Raw genomic sequence first — 18,591 nt, forward strand, 5'->3', positions numbered from 1 at the left:
TCGTATGTATCCACTTACTTATTTCCTGGGTACAATGGCGTTTACCATCTTTCCAGCATGTAGACTCAAAGTCAATAATTATTAAATAGTCAAACAACTGCCCTGCAACATATAAAAACATCTTGTGAATCTGTATCAGTATTAATAAAATTAAAATATATACATTAAGATGGAAACATACCACTCACTTGATCTGACTTTAGTCTGATTCTTGCCATTTGAGGAAGTAATGGAACTTTTTCTAATTAATCCAAGTTGCCTTAAAAACAAAGAGTCATGACTAAATTAACTATTACACTCGGACCCAATCACATATAAGATGAACTGTTTTAACTGGTGAACTATCCATTAGCTGGAGGGCCTGGAATTGCTGATCACATTGGAGTACCAACAGCTTTTTTTAAAAGAGTGATCTCCTTCGAATTTAATAGAACAAAAACATGCAACCATTTACGTAAGCTTCTGAGTACATCTGCAAACCAAACCCACAAAAACTGACTGTGACATCAGCATCAATTAATTTCTAAATTGGCAGCATCCTTAGAATCTTTATGGATAGTCTTTACAACAGAAATACATTCTTATTTTGATTGTATATTGTTACAATATTTCCCCATATTCAAACCCCTGGCCCCTTGCATGTGTCAAGCTGATTTGGGGATCAGTAGTGTTGCCAATTCTGACTGAAGGTATTACAGGAAATTATTTTTTCCAACATGACAATGTTGTTTGTTTAAAATATCCTATTAATATTTCCAGAATTATTTTTAATAGTCACTGGGAGAGGCATCCCGAGTCCAGGAGATCCAGGCCAATCCTGGAGGGGTGGCAACCCTAGGTATTAATGGTTTAGCTCAGCTACCAAGAGTATAACATGTTGCCTTGATTATATTTTTTTTAACATATGTTTTGTTAAGATTTTGGGGGACACAAAACAATTAAGTCACAGAGGTGAATATACCATTTTCAGTCACATTTTAATTAGCCTACAGAACAAACCACGGCACCAATCATAGCAGAGATGTAAAAACCATGCACAACAGTTAACTGGTTAAATGATTTGTTTAACTGGTCAACCAACTAGCTGTGAATGGCGAGGGGCAGCTCCAGCTCCGCCGGCATGCCACGGTCCTGCTGGCTGGGCCACCATGGCAGGGGAGGAGACTCCAGTTAGCTGGTAAGCATGCCAGTAAAGCATATACAGGCAGTCCCAGGGTTACATGGATCCGACTTACATCGGATCCCTACTTACGAACGGGGTGAGGCAACCCTGCACTAGCTGCTTCCCCACAGCAGACCAGGGAGATGCGAAGCTAGCGCCCGCCCCCCCCAGCAGACCAGGGAGACACGGAGCGGCTTTTCTCAGCAGACACCTCAGCTTGAGAATAAAGGACTGAGGGAAGTGAGGTGTGGGAGAATAAAACTGAGCTCTGGAGAAATGTTTGGCTAGAGTTACCCCTACAATATGTACCAGTTCCGACTTACATACAAATTCAACTTAAGAACCTACAGTCCCTATCTTGTACGTAACCCGGGGACTGCCTGTACTTACAAATTAACTAGTTAACCATCAACATCCCTAAATCACAATGAACTTCTCAAACAGAAATGTTTAAAAATCAAACTCAATACAGTGGTCCCCTCTCCTTGCCCTCACTTAGGGTGAGCAGACAGCAAATTAGGATGAAGAGGGTGAGGGTGGAACAGGTGTTAATGGAAGAATATCGGGACGGTCCCCTATAAAAATCAGGTTTCAAGAATAGCCATGACTCCTTGTCAGCAAAAACAAGGAGTCCTGTGGCACTAATACATGTATTTGGGCATCAGCTTTCATGGGCAGCCTTCAACAGGACTCGTTCCTCTCAGTATAAAATCAGGACATGTGGCCTGCCCACAATGGCTCCCCACCCCGTGTTCCCCTACCCACAGAGGTGATGGAGCTGGTACATACTTAAGCATTTCTCTGTGTGTGTGTGTGTGTGTGTGTGTGTGTGTGTAGCTTTTTTGTAAAGGTGGACCAAAAAGGGTGTGAATTCACCCCCATGACTCCCCCAAGCAAATGGGGGAATCAGCCCCAGCCTGGCAAGATCACGCGTACTTGGGGGACCGTGGGAGGAGCTTTTGCACCCCGCGTGCAGCCTGTGGAAGGAAAGGCGCCGCTGCACCCCGGCTCAAAGCGGCTTCCAGCACATACTGGGGCCGCAGGTCGGGACAATGGCTCTGAGCACCCCAGGCTCCCACGCACCCCCCCTTCCGCACCCCAGGCTCCCCCCTCCCGCGCTCGCTCCTGCGCACCCCCCGCCCGCAGCACCTCCCCCAACGCGGGCTCCATCCCCCCCCTGCGCAGCCTGCACGGTCCGCACCGGGCCAGCTGCTTGGTCGCCATCTCCACTCTGGGCACCTCGCGGGAAGGAGCCGCCCGGCCGCTGCGGGGCGCGGCGCAGCCCGGGCACTTCCGGCCATTTCAAACCTCCCTCCGCCTCCCAAGAGAAGCCGGTTCCGCCCCCATCGGTGCGATCGGCGATCGGCTGCTCCGGCCTGGCTCCGAAAGGGCGGCGCCGTTGCCTGCCCCGCGGAAGGCGGGCTGCTCTGCCCCGGGGCCCCAGGAGGAACAAGTCGATAGCCGAGGAAACGTGTTTCTCGATGAGAGCGCAGGCGGCGCCGGCTAACCTGGGTGAGACCCTAGAGAAGCACTAAAGGCTCCTTCCTCCCCGCGGGCAGGGGGGCATCAAAGGGAAGCCCCCCCCTCCTCGTAGGGGGCATCTGGGGATTCGGGGAACCCCCTCCCCGTGTGGGGCACATTGGGGGGCATAGTGGGGGCACCCCCAGCCGGGCACCCCCTGGAAAAAGCCACGTTTCTAAGCGTGGTTGCCAGGGCGTAGCCCCGCTCTGCGTTCCTGAGCCTGCAGCCAGACGGCCCCAGTGCCTCTGCTGCCGCGCAGCGCTTTGCCGCTCTGAGGAACGCGGACCCAGTTTCACTGCCGCTCTTTGTAACCCTGTGGGCAGCAGCGCGCCCCCTGAAATGACCCCGCTTGCTTTGGGCCGCCGGTGGGGAAGCAGCTGTAACTATTCGAGGAGAAGGGAACGTGACAAAACAAGCTGTGAGGTTGCAAGTGGGAGTCTTCCAGCAACCAGGAAGAGGCTGTACAGAAAACCCCCCTTCCCACAAAGACCAGGGCGCTTTGCTGCCAAAGCTTCGAAGAGGAAAACCTGCTTGTTTTTCGGATGCACTGGCTGATATAAAAGATGGAGCCTCTAAGTGCAGTGGAAGAACAAAGCTCTAAAGGGAATCCCAGAAACTGAAGCAGGCTGGTCCATGGACGCCCATCTCACACAGACCAGCAGAGGCTGAGCCTCCCCAAACGGCCCCTCGTGGCCCTACCTACGTTCCCCGGACCATCTCTGGCAGACCCATCATCTGTCCCCAGAGTGCCTCTTAAATTTCGATTAATTGACTAATAAAATAGTCAATGAAATTTTCATCTACTATTCGATCAGATGATAGGGCGCCTCCGCCTTTGAAGTGTAGCAACAGCCCCAAGGCTGTTACTACACTTCAAAGGCCAAAGTGCTGTGGGGAGCACAGGGCCAGCAGGGGACAGTCCTTTCAAAGCGACAGTGTTTCAAAGCAGTAGCACTGCATGGAGTCAGAGGTCAGCTGGAGACTCCCTTGCTGACCTCAGACTCCATGTGCTGTTGCCACTTTGAAACACTGTGGGGGTCTCAGCATCAGGCTCCCTGCAGCATTTCAAAATGCACTGCACAGAGCCCTGGATCAGGTGGGGAGTCCCCAGCTGATCCCTGGCTTCACATGGCGCTGCTGCTTTGGAATGCTGTGTGCAGCCTGGGGACACCCCCGCTGGCCCTGGGCTGCATGCGATGTTTCAAAGCAGCAGTCCTGTGTGGAGCCCAGGATCTGGCCCCAGACTCCATACAGTACTGGCGCTTTGGCTGCCAGGCCAGCCCCATTGCTATCAGAGATTCCCTGCTGGGGCCGGGACTCCCTGGCTGTTGCCTGGCCCCACTGCCAGGATTACTCAGGTGGAGCTCCCAAGCTGCTGTCTGGCCTCACTGCCGCTGGGGGTTTACCAGTCAGGACTGCCCAGCCATCACAGCCCTACTGCAGGGGGATTCCCTGGATTCTCCAGCCACCTCCGGCCCCACTACCAAGCTCCCCAATGCCACCTGGCCCCACAGATGCTAGGGCTCCACTGCCCAGCCAGGATTCCACAGACCCTAAGTTCTTCAGGCTGGCTCCTACTCCTGGGGCTTTTTGGTCCAGCAACATCTGTGGCCTTGCTGGATCATGGATGTTGCTGGACCAGAGAGTCCCAGATTTGGGAGGTTCAACCTGTACAATATTTATATTTCAATTGATTTATAATTATATGGTAAAAATGAGATAGCAAGCAATTTTTCAGAGATTTCATATTCATGTATGTGAACTTCCTGCCTGCTTAATTCCTAGGTGCTTTTTACTTCTAAACCTCAAAATCCATTTTCTGAACTCAAAGGATAATCACCTGTGGCTTATTTTTCCTGTGTGCTGCTTCTCTTTTGACCTTGTATACACATAGCTTTCAATTGTGTTAGAGCTTACAATGCTTAATTTCCATCTTGACAGAAACAACTGAATAAACTGAATAAATGTTGCTTGTCTGACACAAACCTGGTTTTTTTTCACCTCTGCTGGTGACTAATACTTTGATACAGCCATGAAGAACATATTATCAGTGTATATGTACACATAGCTCCCTATCTAGTACTTATGCATACATCATAGAATGATTTTAATGACTATTGTGACCCTGTCTTTCATTTAAAACATCACATGACATTCTTTGGTGAACCAGAATATATGTACCAGAATCAAGACATTTCAGCTGGCATTAGTTCTTGGGTGACTCATTTAAATTCACATCATATTACAAATTAAATTATGATTGGACTTGCTTTTAAATGTAAAACTAATTACCAAGTGTATGACAATTATATATATTTTTAATGTATCTACAGTCTGTTCTAAGCAATGTTTGCAAGTGAAATGGTTGAGGCAACCTGCATAATTGGACATAAAAGGTCCTGTGAATGTAATGAAGTGGAAGAATTCCAGAAAGTTAAAAGGAAAAAGAAGATAGAAGACATTTGCCAAAACCAGCACAAACGCAAGGTAATCAGTGTAATTATTAATTTGTTGTATTACATGTGCATATAGGTGGAGATCCATCAGAGGTATCTTTATTAGAGCTTGATTTTCAATTTGTGATCACCTCCTTCTGAAGAGGTATTTTTGCTTTGCCCCACTATTCACAAGGAATAAAAAAATCACGTTTTCAGTATTCCATAGTGCATATATATGATAGGGATGTTAGCTAGCATGTCATTGAATAGTAATGTAACCGCATACAATTTTAGCAGTTACCCAACTATTCGATAGTCTCCGGAAGTGGGGCCAGCACCCAGTGCACTCCCAGCCCCACTTCCACAGGGTGGCAGGTGGAAACCAGTCCACGAGGGGAGCCAGTTTAAAAACCAGCTTCCCATGCAAAGCAGCTCCCGTGCTGCAGTCCCTGATACAGAGGGGACTGCTGCCATGGAACAGACTCTGTCCGCGGCAGCTCCAGGCTCGCGGGGGACACAGCCTGCCCTGTGAGATGCCGGAACAGCCTCTGTCTGTGGGGAGCTCAGAAAGAGGCAGCAACGCAGGGTGGGGGAAAGCAGCTCTGCCCAACACCAGCTCCTGCCTGCCCCTTTCCCCCACTTTGCCGGCATGTATCGGCTCCCACCTATCTCCCTCACCCTCTGCACTGCTGCTCTTGATCAGATGCTGTGGGGGGGGGGGGGGGATGCATGTAATCAACAGGATTAACAGGGCTAATTGTGTAGTTATCTACACATTGACATCCCTAATATATGACTGCACAGGCCTTTTTTACAATTACTAGTCCAGCATGTATAATTCCTTTCAATGCTCTGGGTTTCTCACATGATGAGCCCTTTGAAAGGGCCAATGTGAGAAGGAATAAGGAGATTTAAGACTTTAGGAGCAAAAAGCACCCAGTTCTCCTCTCCCTTTAAAAACAACCTATCCTGGTTTTTATTCAAGAGTCACATCCCTTTTCTCCTAAGATGTTGTGCATTCTTTTCCTGTCTCACCTAGCTGCTTTCGATGGCCTGATATACAGGCTCCATTTGAGAAAATCCAGGAGTAGCCCAGGTATCTCTAGCCAAGGCCTCTGCCCAGCCTGTCTCCCAAACTCTTATCTTAGCCGCAGTCTGTCAGTCAGTCACATCAGCCTTTTCTTAGCACACTGCACAACACATGCTGGACTAGTGGTACATTTGAATTCCACATTTTCCAGGGAGATTTGTAATTTTCCTGCATCTGTGCCAGCTGTGAAATAACTCAGCTGCTTGATAGGGTTTTTGAAGAGGTTGAGGGTTTGTTTCTTAGAATGATGTAGGTGGCTGGCTGTTTGAAATGATTATTATAATGTTGCTGAGATTTTATTGTCTGGACTCCTTATTAGAGCACCTAAAGCCCTGGGCAGGCATTTTATTAAAAGTAATAATTAACTAAAAGAATATTATATTAGCAGATTAACATGGTCTTTGTTAAATTGTATTTAATAATTAAATGAGAGAATCTTTAACTGTACTTACATTTTATCAACATATGTGGTCTGGCATGATTTTAGTTAGACAGATGTTCACTTATCATGAGTGTGGTCAAGTTTCCTGTGGTCCCATAAAGTTTGTTTACAGCCACCTGTCCTGGCTCTCTGTTTGGTGCTGTTATTTAGCTCTAATTTCCCTCTAAATGTCTTCTAAGAACCCAGGAAGCAGTGGAAGTGTTGGTAATGCTGATAGAAAATATTGATTTCCTATGGTTTGGTAAGTTCTGTGGTTCGGCACTGGTCACGTCCCCAGGGTACCAGACTAGAGAGGTTAAAGCTGTACCATATGATCTGAAAGGAGAATGTTGTCTAATGATTTAGGGAGACCTGAAAGGAAATAGGCTTGCGAACATTTAAAACACTATCACTCAATAATAGTAAGATGCAATTTTGCCTTGCAATCCCCTTCATTTTTCCATTGATCCCCTATATTATTTAGTAGGGCATGTAAATGGTTCTTTACTTGCACTCACTTTTGTAGGAGAAGAAATCCCACTTGTCAGCTGGGTTGTTTAGTGAGGATTGTGAAATCAGCTATGAACAGGTGTATGAGTTGCTTAAGTATGCAGCTTTGGGAAAACATCACAATGCAGTTCAACCCAGGTATAGTATATGTTTATATTCTGTATACATTCACATCCCAGGTTACTGTCCATATGTTAAACTACCTATAGGCACATAAGTAGAGCCCTACCAAATTCACAGCCATGAAAAACATGTCACAGGCTGTGAAATCTGATCTCCTGCCATCCCATGAAAACTAGTCTTTTGTGTGCTCTTACCTTACAGATTTCCTGGCTGTATACCAACATTTTTCAAATTGGGGGTCCTGACCTAAAAAGTGATTGCAGGAGGGTTACAAGGTTATTTTAGGAGGTCATGGTATCAGCACCCTTACTTCTATGATGACTTTGGAGTTGGGTGGTACACTGTACCATGCTACCCTTACTTGTGTGCTGCTGCTGGCAGTGGCTCTGCCTTGAGAGCTGGGCTCCCAACCAGCAGCCACCTCTCCAGCTGCTTAGCTCTGAGGGCAGCGCCACTACCAGTCGCAGTACATAAGTAAGATCAACAATACCACAATCCCCCCACAATAAACTTGCAGCCTTCCTCCCACAACTATTTTTTTTTTGTCAGGACCTGTACAATTTCAACACTGTGAAATTTCAGATGTAAAAAGCTGAAATCATGAAATTTACCATTTTAAAAATAATCTGATCATGAAATTGGCCAGAATGGACTGTGAAAGTGGTAGGACCCTACACATAAACCCTGTTTTTAAATATGCTCTGATTATTTTTGCAAAATTGTCACCATATCATCCATTTATTATATAGAGCAGTCATAGCTAGGTTTTGATTCTGTTTACTCATTTTGATGAGCATGTAAATAAGATGCAGGTGATGGAAATGAATACTATAAGAAAAATGAGTAGCCTTTGGCACCTTAGAACAGTGTTTCTCAAAGTGGGCTGCAGGCCCAATTTGAAAAAGCTGCTAACAGGCCACTCTGGCTTATTTACTTAACTCCTCTACAGTCACAGATTTTTTTTACATATATTTATATTAGGTATGTTAAAGACTAGTCGACTATCCAATAAGCATTTGCTTATCGGATAGTCTGTTGACTAATCGATTTCCCCTCCCCCCCACACCCTTGCTGCCTCTATCAGATAAGGCAGCAAAGAAGGGGAGGGGAAGGGGTACTTCAAAGCAGCAGCGCCGCACAGCTGAGCCGGGAATCAGCTGTGCAATACCACCGCTTTGAAACCCCAAGGCAGTGTTCAGCTCTGCCCCTTTAAAATGCCCGCCGGGCCGTGGAATCAGGGGTCAACTGGGGACTCCAGGTTCCGTGTGGCATTTCCCCAGAACCTGGGGTCAGCTAGGGAAATGCTGCAGGGAGCCCAGGATTAGCTGGGGAGTCCCCAACTGACCTGGGTTCTGGGGAGCTGCCTTGCAGAGCCTGGGATCAGCTGGAGACATCAAGGAAGCATTTCAAAGGGGCAGCACCGTACAGCTGAGCTGGGGATCAGCTGTGTGGTGGGTGCCTCTTTGAAATGCCGTCCTCTGCACATTTCAAAGGGGCAGCCGTGGAACCTGAGGTCAGCTCGGGACTCTGGGCTCCGCGTGGCATTTCTCCAGAACCAGCTTTTCCAGCTGACCCCGAGCTCTGCACAGCATGCACTGACCCCGGGCTCCACGGCTTTGAAATGCACAAGAGCCCCCGTGTTAAAGACTAACACAGCTACCCTTCTGAGACTATAAGAAAACTCAGAGCTGTCTTTTCTATGTACTGTATGTTGTTTACATGAACATGTGCATGTATGGACCAATGTGTAAGATTAAGGGCTAGATTCTGTTCTTGCTGAAGTCAACAGGAGCTTGCAAGTGACTTACATGGGAAGAGAACTGGTCTGATGTTTGCTTAATTTTAAAGTACAGGCAGTCCCCGGGTTACGTACAAGATAGGGACTGTAGGTTTGTTCTTAAGTTGAATTTGTATATGTAAGTCGGAACTGGTACGTATTGTAGGGGAAACTCTACCAAACATTTCTCCAGAGCTCAGTTTTATTCTCCCACACCTCACTTCCCTCAGTCCTTTATTCTCAAGCTGAGGTGTCTGCTGAGAAAAGCCGCTCCCCGTCTCCCTGGTCTGCTGGGGGGAAGCAGTTAGTGCGGGGTTGCCTCACCCCGTTTGTAAGTAGGGATCCAATGTAAGTCGGATCCATGTAACCCGGGACTGCCTGTATTTGTAACTGTATTATTTTGATTTCTAATGCAGCTGGTGCCGTATTTACCACCAAAGACACCTGGCGAGGATTGTGGTTATTGTTCTGCAGGAAGTGAGCCAGCTCTATTTCTACAGGTTCTATTTGCAGTTCAAACATCTCAGAAAGGCATTTCAACATGTAAGTCCCCAAACTGTACTTCAGCCAATTAAACAGCCAACAGCGCCCCATGGTTTAACTGCTACAGTGAAATTATTCTCCACCCAGTGGGAAGTGGACATTTCTGAATCCCAAGGGGTCTCCCTTCCTAGCTGCTGTCAGCCTGGAACAAAGGGCCAATCTACGAGATTAGAAGCAGAGTGATTAAAGATTTGCAATTTTTTGAAGTCATAAAATTTGAAATAAAATTCATCATCATTTCCACACTACATGTATAATATTCTCTTCAGGAGGGTGATGATATTATAAATATATCTCAGTAGACTTCTGAACTTACTCTAAGCAATATAAATTGGCAGAGGCTCACCAGCTGTGGGTCTAACTCCGTGTTTGCAGACCATGCTGGGTTTTTATAGTAACAATTCCTTCTGGTCCTTGAAGAGATTGTTGCAGAAACAGGATGTAGTAAAGTTCTTTTAATTTGTCTACCTACATTTTCTCCCCTATATGTCTTATTTATTTTAACAGCGTGCTTTGATTCAGTTAAATCTTAGGAAGGTCTCCCTTAGCTGCAGCAAACATATGTTTTTAATTTAGAGCAGTTTCCTAACTTTTCAAGAACAAGGAACTATCAGTTCTGCTTCTGCCAACAAGATGCTGCAGTGAGCTCAGGAAAGTCAAGGCTGTAATACGATAATTAAGTAGCTACAATAAAATCCTGTATTATTGAGCTAAATCATTGTGATGTTTCCTTGAAAATGTGGTGTTTCTTATAAATGATGGGAGAAGCCCAGAAATAAGTGGCTAATGAGACAGCAGGATTTCTTGGCAATAGAGTGAAAGGGGAGGTCCAGCTGGAATAAGGGTGGAATCTTGTGATGGGGGTATAGAGGGTGATCAGGCAGCTGCAAAGCTAATTATGATTAAATTTTTAAAATAAAGGTCATTTCAGTTTTCACTGCTTTTGTTCCTTAACTCTTATAGCTGTAACAATTAACAGTGTTAGAATATGGAATGCAGACTGTGGATTAATGCAGAGCTGCTGGTGCATTAAATAAAATAAGGGAATAGCATGTCATGAGCAGTAGCTCAAGAAGCTAGTTGCAAATCAAATTCATGTTAACACAGAAAATTGCACTGAACCACTGACGATGCCTCTCTCTCTAAATCAAGTTTGTCTTAGCTACTTAGCCTCCTTTGATTGCAGTGGAATTACACTAATGGCAAATTTGGCGGGTGAGAAAATAGTGTGAGAATTTCTGTAGCAGTATGAGTACTGATCCTTATCTGTTAATTTTGTAATATTTTACTCTTGTGCAGCAAAGTCTTTTAGCATGTTTTCTTTTCTGTTCTTTAACAGAGATTCAGTTTACCACCTACTTCAGCTAATTTTATAGCTACTTTGTGTGGAGAAGGAATAAGCATGAAACATCAGAATAACATTCAAGGTACTTCGCTTTGCACTGTCCATTTCAGCTATTGATTATCCTTTTCAGAGGGTGTTTTTAATCTAATTGTATCACACACAATCAGTTTTATCTAAATATGCTCTATGCAGAATTACAGGATACAACTAATCTCCAGTTTAACTCTGAAATATATGCCTTTGGCTAATTTCTATTTGTCTGGTTTGTAAAAGGGATAATAAAAAACAAAACAAAAATCTCTTGTGAAGCCATTGTAAACATTTACACTATCATTCTAAAATGTATTTAATAAGAGATACAGATCTCAAATAGATTCAGGTTCATTAGGTATTCATTTCTTGGCTTCTCCATTAGTCTCAGGTCACGCTTATACTTACCTGTGGATTGACACTCTGGAGGTTGATCTTCTGGTGTTCGATTTAGCAGGTCTAGTAAGGACCCATTAAATCAAATGCTGATAGCACCCCCATTGACTCTGGTACTCCTGCTCCTTTCAAGGAGTAAGGGAAGTTGATGGGAGCATTTATCCCTTCAACCCCCTGCTTTGGACAGCTCCAAAGTTCAAACCAAGGTATGTTGACTCCAGCTACAGAATTAACATAGTTGGAGTTACGTATCTTAATTCAATTTTATTCCTTAGTGTAGGCCTGGCCTCAGTAATAATTCTTTGTCATGGTGAACATTGAATTAAGGTAAACTACAGAGCTGTGTCTACACTGGCAAGTTTTTCCGGAAAATCATCTGATTTTCTGGAAAAACTTGCCAGCTGTCTACACTGGCCGCTTGAATTTCTGGAAAAGCACTGACGATCTAATGTAAAATCATCAGTGCTTTTCCAGAAAAACTATGTTGCTCCCGTTCGGGCAAAAGTCTTTTTCCGAAAGACTTTTGCCCGAAAGGGCCAGTGTAGACAGCATAGTTCTGTTTTCCGCAAAAAAGCCCCGATCGCAAAAATGATGATCAGGGCTTTTTTGCGGAAAAGCGCGTCTAGATTGGCCACGGACACTTTTCTGCAAAAAGTGCTTTTCCAGAAAAGCATCCTGCCAATCTAGACGCACTTTTCCGAAAATGCTTTTAACGGAAAACTTTTCTGTTAAAAGCATTTCCGGAAAATCATGCCAGTGTAGACGTAGCCCAGGTATGTTGACAGCTGGTTTCTCATAGTTTTCATTCCTTGTGATCTTAATTATAATTTGAGGGATCAGTTCTACACTCTTTGCGCACTCAAAACTCCACTGAAGTAAGTGGAAATTCTCAGTGCAAAGGGTACTGAGTGGGATTCTTAATGTATTAACTAGCAAGTTTTACTTTGTAACACATTAAAAGCTAAAAGTTTTCTAAAATCTGGACAATAAGCTACAATCGCAGATTGCGGTTTCAGATAAATTTTTCCTGAAGTTATGCTTCCTTATGTGACTGCAAACCTAACGGCAGAAAGGATAGTTTAATGTGGTAATACAGGGACTGGACTGGATGTCATGAGACCTAGGTTCAGTCCCAAATTTACAGGCTTCCTCTGTTACCTTCGGCAAGTCATTGAACACACCTTCTGCTTCCATTACCCTTAGTTTAAAAGGAAGCTACACTCTCCTTAGTTCCCTGGGGGATTGTATGGATAAAATCCATTCTGCTTGTGAACTTGGATAATATGATGATGATGGGTAAAAAAGAACTCAGATTGCTCAGTGAACACTGTGACAAACACCTTTGTTACACTAGGAAAATACATATCCTTAATATCACCTGGTGCAGTGGTTCCCTACCTTTTTTATACTGTGGACCAGCAAACCCATTCACAAACTTTTGGCAGACCAGCAACATTTTATTTGCATATTTTATATGCAAATAACAAATATGCAAATGAGATATTAGCGGTCTGCCAAAAGCCCTGGCCCCCAGAGCTGCCGCGAACAGCTGGCATCAGCGCCAGCAGTTGCCACGTGGCGGGTGGCTGCTGTAGCTGAAGCTGGCTGTTTGTGGCAACTCTGGGGGCTGGGCCTGGAGTAAACCCCGGGCCCTGGTTTCCCTCAGTGCCAGCCCTAACCCCTGGATCCCCCCACCCCTCCACTACCCCACCCACCCAGTGCCAGCCATTGACACCAGATTCCTCTGTGCCAGCCTTCTGCCCTCAGAGCCCCCCAGTGCCAATCCCCTACCACTTATAGCACCCCACCACCCAGCCTCCTGTTTCCAGACCCCCACTGTACCCAACCCCCCAGAGCCACTTCCAGTGCCAGCCCCTAATCCCCAATATTAGCCCCGTCCCCAGAGCCCCCAGTGTCAGCCCCCCCACTGCTTACAGCCGCCCAGCACTAGGCCTGTCCCCAAAGCCCCGCAGTGCCTGCTCCATCCTGCGCTGCCTCCCAACCGCCAACTGAGCCCTGCTGCCCAGGTCATGGCTGCTCTAAGGTTGCTGTGCTGGGCTCCATGTGGTGCTCCTGCTGCGCAGCGAACCACTCTTCCGTGTCCAGGAGCAGACCCCGCACCTGCTCAGTATTGGTTAGCTGAGAGGTGGGGCAGGACATACCTTTCCCAACAGCTGCGGCAGCAAGGAGAGGTGCTGGGTGGTGTAGCCCAACCCCTGCCCCCAGAGCCACTGTGGCCCAGCAGCCAGTGGTTCACGGCCCAGTACTGGTCCACAGACCGGCGGTTGGGAACCGCTGACCTAGACTATGTCTACACTACAGAGTTTTTTTCGGAAAAATGTCAATTTTTCTGAAAAAACGTCACTTATGTCCACACTGCAGTCGCATTCTTTCAAAAAACATCGAAAGAACAGAGGGGTTTTTCCAACATCGGTAAACCTCTTTCTACGAGGAAGAAGCCTTTTTCCAAAAGAGCTCTTTCGGAATAAAGCGTGTGTGGATGGGGGAGAGGGAGTTCTTTCGAAAGAAGGGGAAAAGAGGAAAAAGCACAGGTGCCCTGGTGGCCACTCCGTCCATAGTACAGGCAGTCCCCAACTTACGCGGATCCGACTTATGTGGGATCCGCACTTACGAACGGGACTCTGTCGCCCCGGAGCTCGCAGGCAGCGGGACCGCCCAGAGCGCAGCGGTCCCGCCACCTCGACCTCCGGGGCGAGAAAAGCTGCTCCGGGTGCCCGTGGTCTGCTGGGGACCGTCTCCAGCAGACCAGGGACACCTGGAGCAAAGCTGGGGAGGCGCGGGACTCGGCTGCTGCTGCGGCTTTGCTCCCGGTGTCCCTGGTCTGCTGGAGACGGTCCCCAGCAGACCAGAGGCACTGGGAGCAAAGCCGCAGCGGCGGCGGGGTCCCGCGTCTCCCCGGCTTTGCCACAGCAAAGCCTCAGAGGCGCGGGACCCCTCCGCCTCCCTGGCTTTGCTCCGGGTGTCCCTGGTCTGTTGGGGACCGTCTCCAGCAGACCAGGGACACCGGGAGCAAAGCCTCAGAGGCGCAGCACCCCGCCGCCACTGCGGCTTTGCTCCCCGTGTCCCTGGTCTGCTGGGGGGGGGGGGGCGCAGCTAGTGCGCCCTCACCCCCCCCCAGCAGACCAGGCTTTTGTTGTGGACCCTGGGGTAGAGCAGCTGGGGTGCTGCCGGGTTGGTCCTGCAGGGACCTACCTGGTAGCCCAGCTGTTCTGTCCCAGGCTCGAGATTCAGCCGCTGTTGAAACTGATCAGTGGCTGATTCCAGGAAGCTGGGGGCAGAGCAATTCTGCCTCCAGCTTCCTGTAGTCAGCCCCTGGTCAGTTTCAGCAGCAGTGGCTGAATCTGGAGCCAGTTCCGACTTACATACAAATTCAACTTAAGAACAAACCTATAGTCCCTATCTTGTACGTAACCCGGGGACTGCCTGTAATCACATCTGAAATGCGAGATAGCATCCATTCAGTGTGGATGCTATCTTTCGAAAAGCAGATTGCTTTTTCAATGCGCTTTTGCTCTGTAGACACTCTCTTTTGGAAGAAGTTTTTCCGGAAGATTTCTTCCAGAAAAGCTTCTTCTGAAAGAAGCCTGCAGTCTAGATGTAGCCCTAGTGTGTGGTCCTCTGCACCCTCCCCCCAAGTGGGTGCACTACACAGTTTTGGGGAACTTTAGGGAGGGGTCATGGGGAGAGCCAGTCCCACAGGGGTTGGAAAGGGAGCACTGCGCTTCCAGCCTCAGTCCTCTCACAGACCTGTTCTTCCCTGAGGCCTGCTCTGTCTCCAGGCCTTGTTCTGCCTTCACTCCGTCTCTGGCCCTACCCCAACTTCCCTTTCCGGCTCTAGCCCCAGCTTCACCTTCTTCTGCACAAGCACCATTGCTGAGGAAGCATTGGCTGTGCAGTAATGATGAACAAGGGACAACTGAAAAAGTTAGAGCATCACTGACTTAACAGAAAGATCTCTCTGCTTGCTCTGAGCAATTAATAGCAATAGTAATTTCTCACAAATAAGTTGACATTCTAAATAATAACCCTGAACATGTATCAAAAGAGGGTCAATTCATTATCCCTATTTTACAAATGGGTAAACTGAGGCAAAGAGGATTAAGCAACTTGCCTAGCAGGTCAGTAACAGAGCCATGAATAGAAACTAGGTTGTCTGAATCCCAAACCCGTGCTCGGTCCGCTAGTGAACACTGCTGTTCCTCAAAATGAAATGTCATAGTGAGCACGTTCACGACAGTAGTTTGCCGGCTGTTAGGAAATTGTGTATGAGCTTGTCGACAGCTTTTAAAAATGCAATTGCTTATTACAGGATCAGCTTCTGCCTGCAGTGGACATATTTGTAAGGACTCAGACCTGCCAAAAGACCCCATCATTCAGAAATATGGCGAGGAAAAACATGGTCTGACCAGCTATATTCTAACATTGGAAGAGATGAGAAAATATGATTATCCTTTAGAAGGTCAGGCCTTCAATGTTTTATTGGTACTAAAATGTCTATCTAATATGTTTGAATAAATCCATGCATCCCATTGGTTTTCACAGGGGCTTTGTCTACTGGCAGTACCTATGCAAATAAAGCACAGATTAGCATATTTCCATGCTTCATTTGCATAATTTAGTCAAGCTGGTTTTTGCGCAAAAACAAGCAGTATGGATGGGTTTTTTTGCACAAAAACATCTTGAATAAATTATGCAAATTGTGTGACTATGCTAATCTGCACTTCATTTGCATAGCACTGCAGCAAAGCTGGCAGTGTAGAGGTAGCCAGGGAGTTTTGGCTGAACAAGTTGTGCAGGCACTTTACCAAAGCCTTCTCAGGCTTTCATTCTTCTCATCTATACCCAAAGGCTGCGTCCAGATTGGCGTGATTTACTGAAATGCTTTTAGCGGAAAAGTTTTCCGTTAAAAGCATTTTCGGAACAGAGCATCTAGATTGACACTGATGCTTTTCCGCCAGTCTATACACGCTTTTCCACAAAAAAGCCCCAATCGCCATTTTCGTGATCGGGGCTTTTTTGCGGAAAACAAATCTGAGCTGTCTACACTGGCCCTTTTGCGCAAAAGCTTTGTGCAAAAGGGACTTTTGCCTGAATGGGTGCAGAATAGTATTTCCGCAAGAAGCACTGATTTCTTACAGTAGGAAGTCAGCGCTTTTGCGGAAATTCAAGCGGCCAGTGTAGACAGCTGGCAAGTTTTTCCAGAAAAGTGGCTGATTTTCCGGAAAAATTGGCCAGTCTAGACACAGCCAAGGAGTTAAGGAGCGAGATTGCCTTGTCTTGTTCTCAGAACTCTTTATTTTTCTTTCTAGGATCCCCTGTGTGCAAGAATTATGTCTACACACAATGCGAGAGCCCAAGGACAGACAGCAGCCCCCTCTTTGGGTTGGATTGTGAAATGGTATTAAAAATATTTGTAGTTTTCAGGAGGACTAGGAAATGAGTTGCACAACCTCAGCTGGCTCCAGAAATAAAGCCACCCCCTCTGCCAATAAACACACTGCAATAGAAATACCAGCTGCTCAACTGCACCAGTAGAGCCTCCCCAGCGCTAGTGCAACAGCGAGCAGAGCCAGGACGTATGCATTGATTAGCACACCATAGTAGTTCCCTACATATCATGCAGGAGGCAGGATAGGCAGATCACTTGCTTTGCAGACTGTCCCTCGCCCTACAGAATGGACATGAAGATCAGGGAGGCTGCTACAGACTTTACACACTAGCAATGGGGAAGGAGGAGGATTCATTCTTGCTATACATCTCTCCAACACCACCACAGTGGTTCAAGGCTCTGTGTTGAGCTAAGGATTGTTCCTTATTTTGGTGTCACTTGCACTCTTTTTAAATGGGTCGGCCCATTTCTTGCTTTACCACATCTTGGCAGAGCAGTTGCAAAATGCAATCAACGGAGGCACTTGGGGTGTAAAGTACCAAGTTACTCTGTGTAATCCAATCTTCGTCCTAAAGATTAACTGTGTTACACTTTAACATGCACCTGATAGATTTGTAACGGGTGTCAAAGATTAATCAGAACTGTCTGCACTAGTAAAAACTAGTCCTAGATAGTAAATCTTCTAGGTCAATAGCTTTTTAGTGGTGATAGCAATTACTGCAATCAAAACAGAATTGAATTAACTGGTATTCTTGAGACTAACTATTGGCAATAAAATTAGGGTTGATTTTTCATCAGACTCTCTTTTCTTTCTTCTAGTGCCTCACTGAGAAGGGGAATGAAGTCACTCGAGTCTCACTGGTGGATGCAGAGGGTCGGTGCATCATGGATGAGCTTATAAAACCTGAAACTGAGATACTGAACTACCTGACCAGGTATTTGGCATGTAAACTTCCTGCGTGCCTCTCCTGTAAAACTGGGAGCTACTGAGGCCTTTCATTAGTGTCTGACACACTTGGCATCCAAGATGTTCCAAGAAAAGCCTGCATTACAGGTTAATGATCCAGCACAGGTTACTTTTTTACTACTCGCTATAGAACACATGGGGTGGTAAGAGCATGAGATAGCAGTTGACTGGGTGGCTCCATTTCCTCATCAGTAAAATGAGTACTGTATATTATCTAACATTCAGGGGTACCAGGAGCAGAGCTGTGTGGAACTTTCATAATGAAACCAAGCAAAATTTTTCAAACTATGCTTCGTTTCCAAAATTTTAAGATTGGGCTCAATGTCACACCTTTGAACAGCTTGAAAATCTCTTCTGTTACTTTCAGCGGCCTTCCTTCTTCCAACAGGCCCAAAATATCCCCTTGCATTTCCTTACTAGTTTAACAGATCACCTGTACTATGTCCTCTCTAGTCCAGAGTTATAACTCTGACATGGTCACATTTGTAATCTATATACAGGCAGTCCCCAGGATACGTACAAGATAGGGACTGTAGGTTTGTTCTTAAGTTGAATTTGTATGTAAGTCGGAACTGGTACATATTGTAGGGGAAACTCTAGTCAAACATTTCTCCAGAGCTCAGTTTTATTCTCCCACACCTCACTTCCCTCAGTCCTTATTCTCAAGCTGAGGTGTCTGCTGAGAAAAGCCACTCCGCGTCTCCCTGGTCTGCTGGGGGGAAGCAGCTAGTGCGGGGTTGTCTCACCCCGTTTGTAAGTAGGGATCCGATGTAAGTCGGATCCATGTAACCCGGGGACTGCCTGTATTTTGTGTGTCTTGCTTGAAATGATCTCTAGTAAATGAAGTTGCAAATATGT

At 46.4% G+C, this 18,591-nt stretch overlaps 2 protein-coding genes across 7 annotated transcripts in view; one reads left to right on the top strand and one right to left on the bottom strand.

Moving 5' to 3' along the window:
• The window catches only part of ERI2 (ERI1 exoribonuclease family member 2), a 38,097-nt gene that overhangs the window by 13,501 nt on the left and 6,005 nt on the right, over positions 1 to 18,591 (bottom strand). For 2 of the 4 annotated variants that reach the window (XM_075899429.1, XM_075899426.1), the window contains exons 1-3: positions 2,364 to 2,531; positions 189 to 259; positions 19 to 102 (exon numbers count right to left, since the gene is read on the bottom strand). In XM_075899429.1, the coding sequence (XP_075755544.1) occupies positions 19 to 102; positions 189 to 259; positions 2,364 to 2,386 (178 nt within the window). In that variant the 5' untranslated portion in view covers positions 2,387 to 2,531. Of the gene's footprint in view, positions 1 to 18; positions 103 to 181; positions 260 to 2,363; positions 2,532 to 18,591 lie in introns of those variants that run through there. The other 2 variants (XM_075899427.1, XM_075899428.1) reach the window with 2 other exon arrangements.
• Positions 2,535 to 18,591, top strand: part of REXO5 (RNA exonuclease 5) — a 40,588-nt gene continuing 24,531 nt past the window's right edge. For 2 of the 3 annotated variants that reach the window (XM_075899424.1, XM_006123130.3), the window contains exons 1-8: positions 2,535 to 2,674; positions 5,017 to 5,170; positions 7,159 to 7,280; positions 9,459 to 9,585; positions 10,925 to 11,012; positions 15,687 to 15,836; positions 16,687 to 16,775; positions 17,586 to 17,701. In XM_075899424.1, coding sequence (XP_075755539.1) covers positions 5,030 to 5,170; positions 7,159 to 7,280; positions 9,459 to 9,585; positions 10,925 to 11,012; positions 15,687 to 15,836; positions 16,687 to 16,775; positions 17,586 to 17,701 — 833 coding nt within the window. In that variant the 5' untranslated portion in view covers positions 2,535 to 2,674; positions 5,017 to 5,029. Of the gene's footprint in view, positions 2,675 to 5,016; positions 5,171 to 7,158; positions 7,281 to 9,458; positions 9,586 to 10,924; positions 11,013 to 15,686; positions 15,837 to 16,686; positions 16,776 to 17,585; positions 17,702 to 18,591 lie in introns of those variants that run through there. The other variant, XM_075899425.1, reaches the window with a different exon arrangement.

The sequence above is a fragment of the Pelodiscus sinensis genome, chromosome 16 (genome assembly GCF_049634645.1).
Source record: "Pelodiscus sinensis isolate JC-2024 chromosome 16, ASM4963464v1, whole genome shotgun sequence".
Classification (NCBI taxonomy): domain Eukaryota; kingdom Metazoa; phylum Chordata; order Testudines; family Trionychidae; genus Pelodiscus; species Pelodiscus sinensis.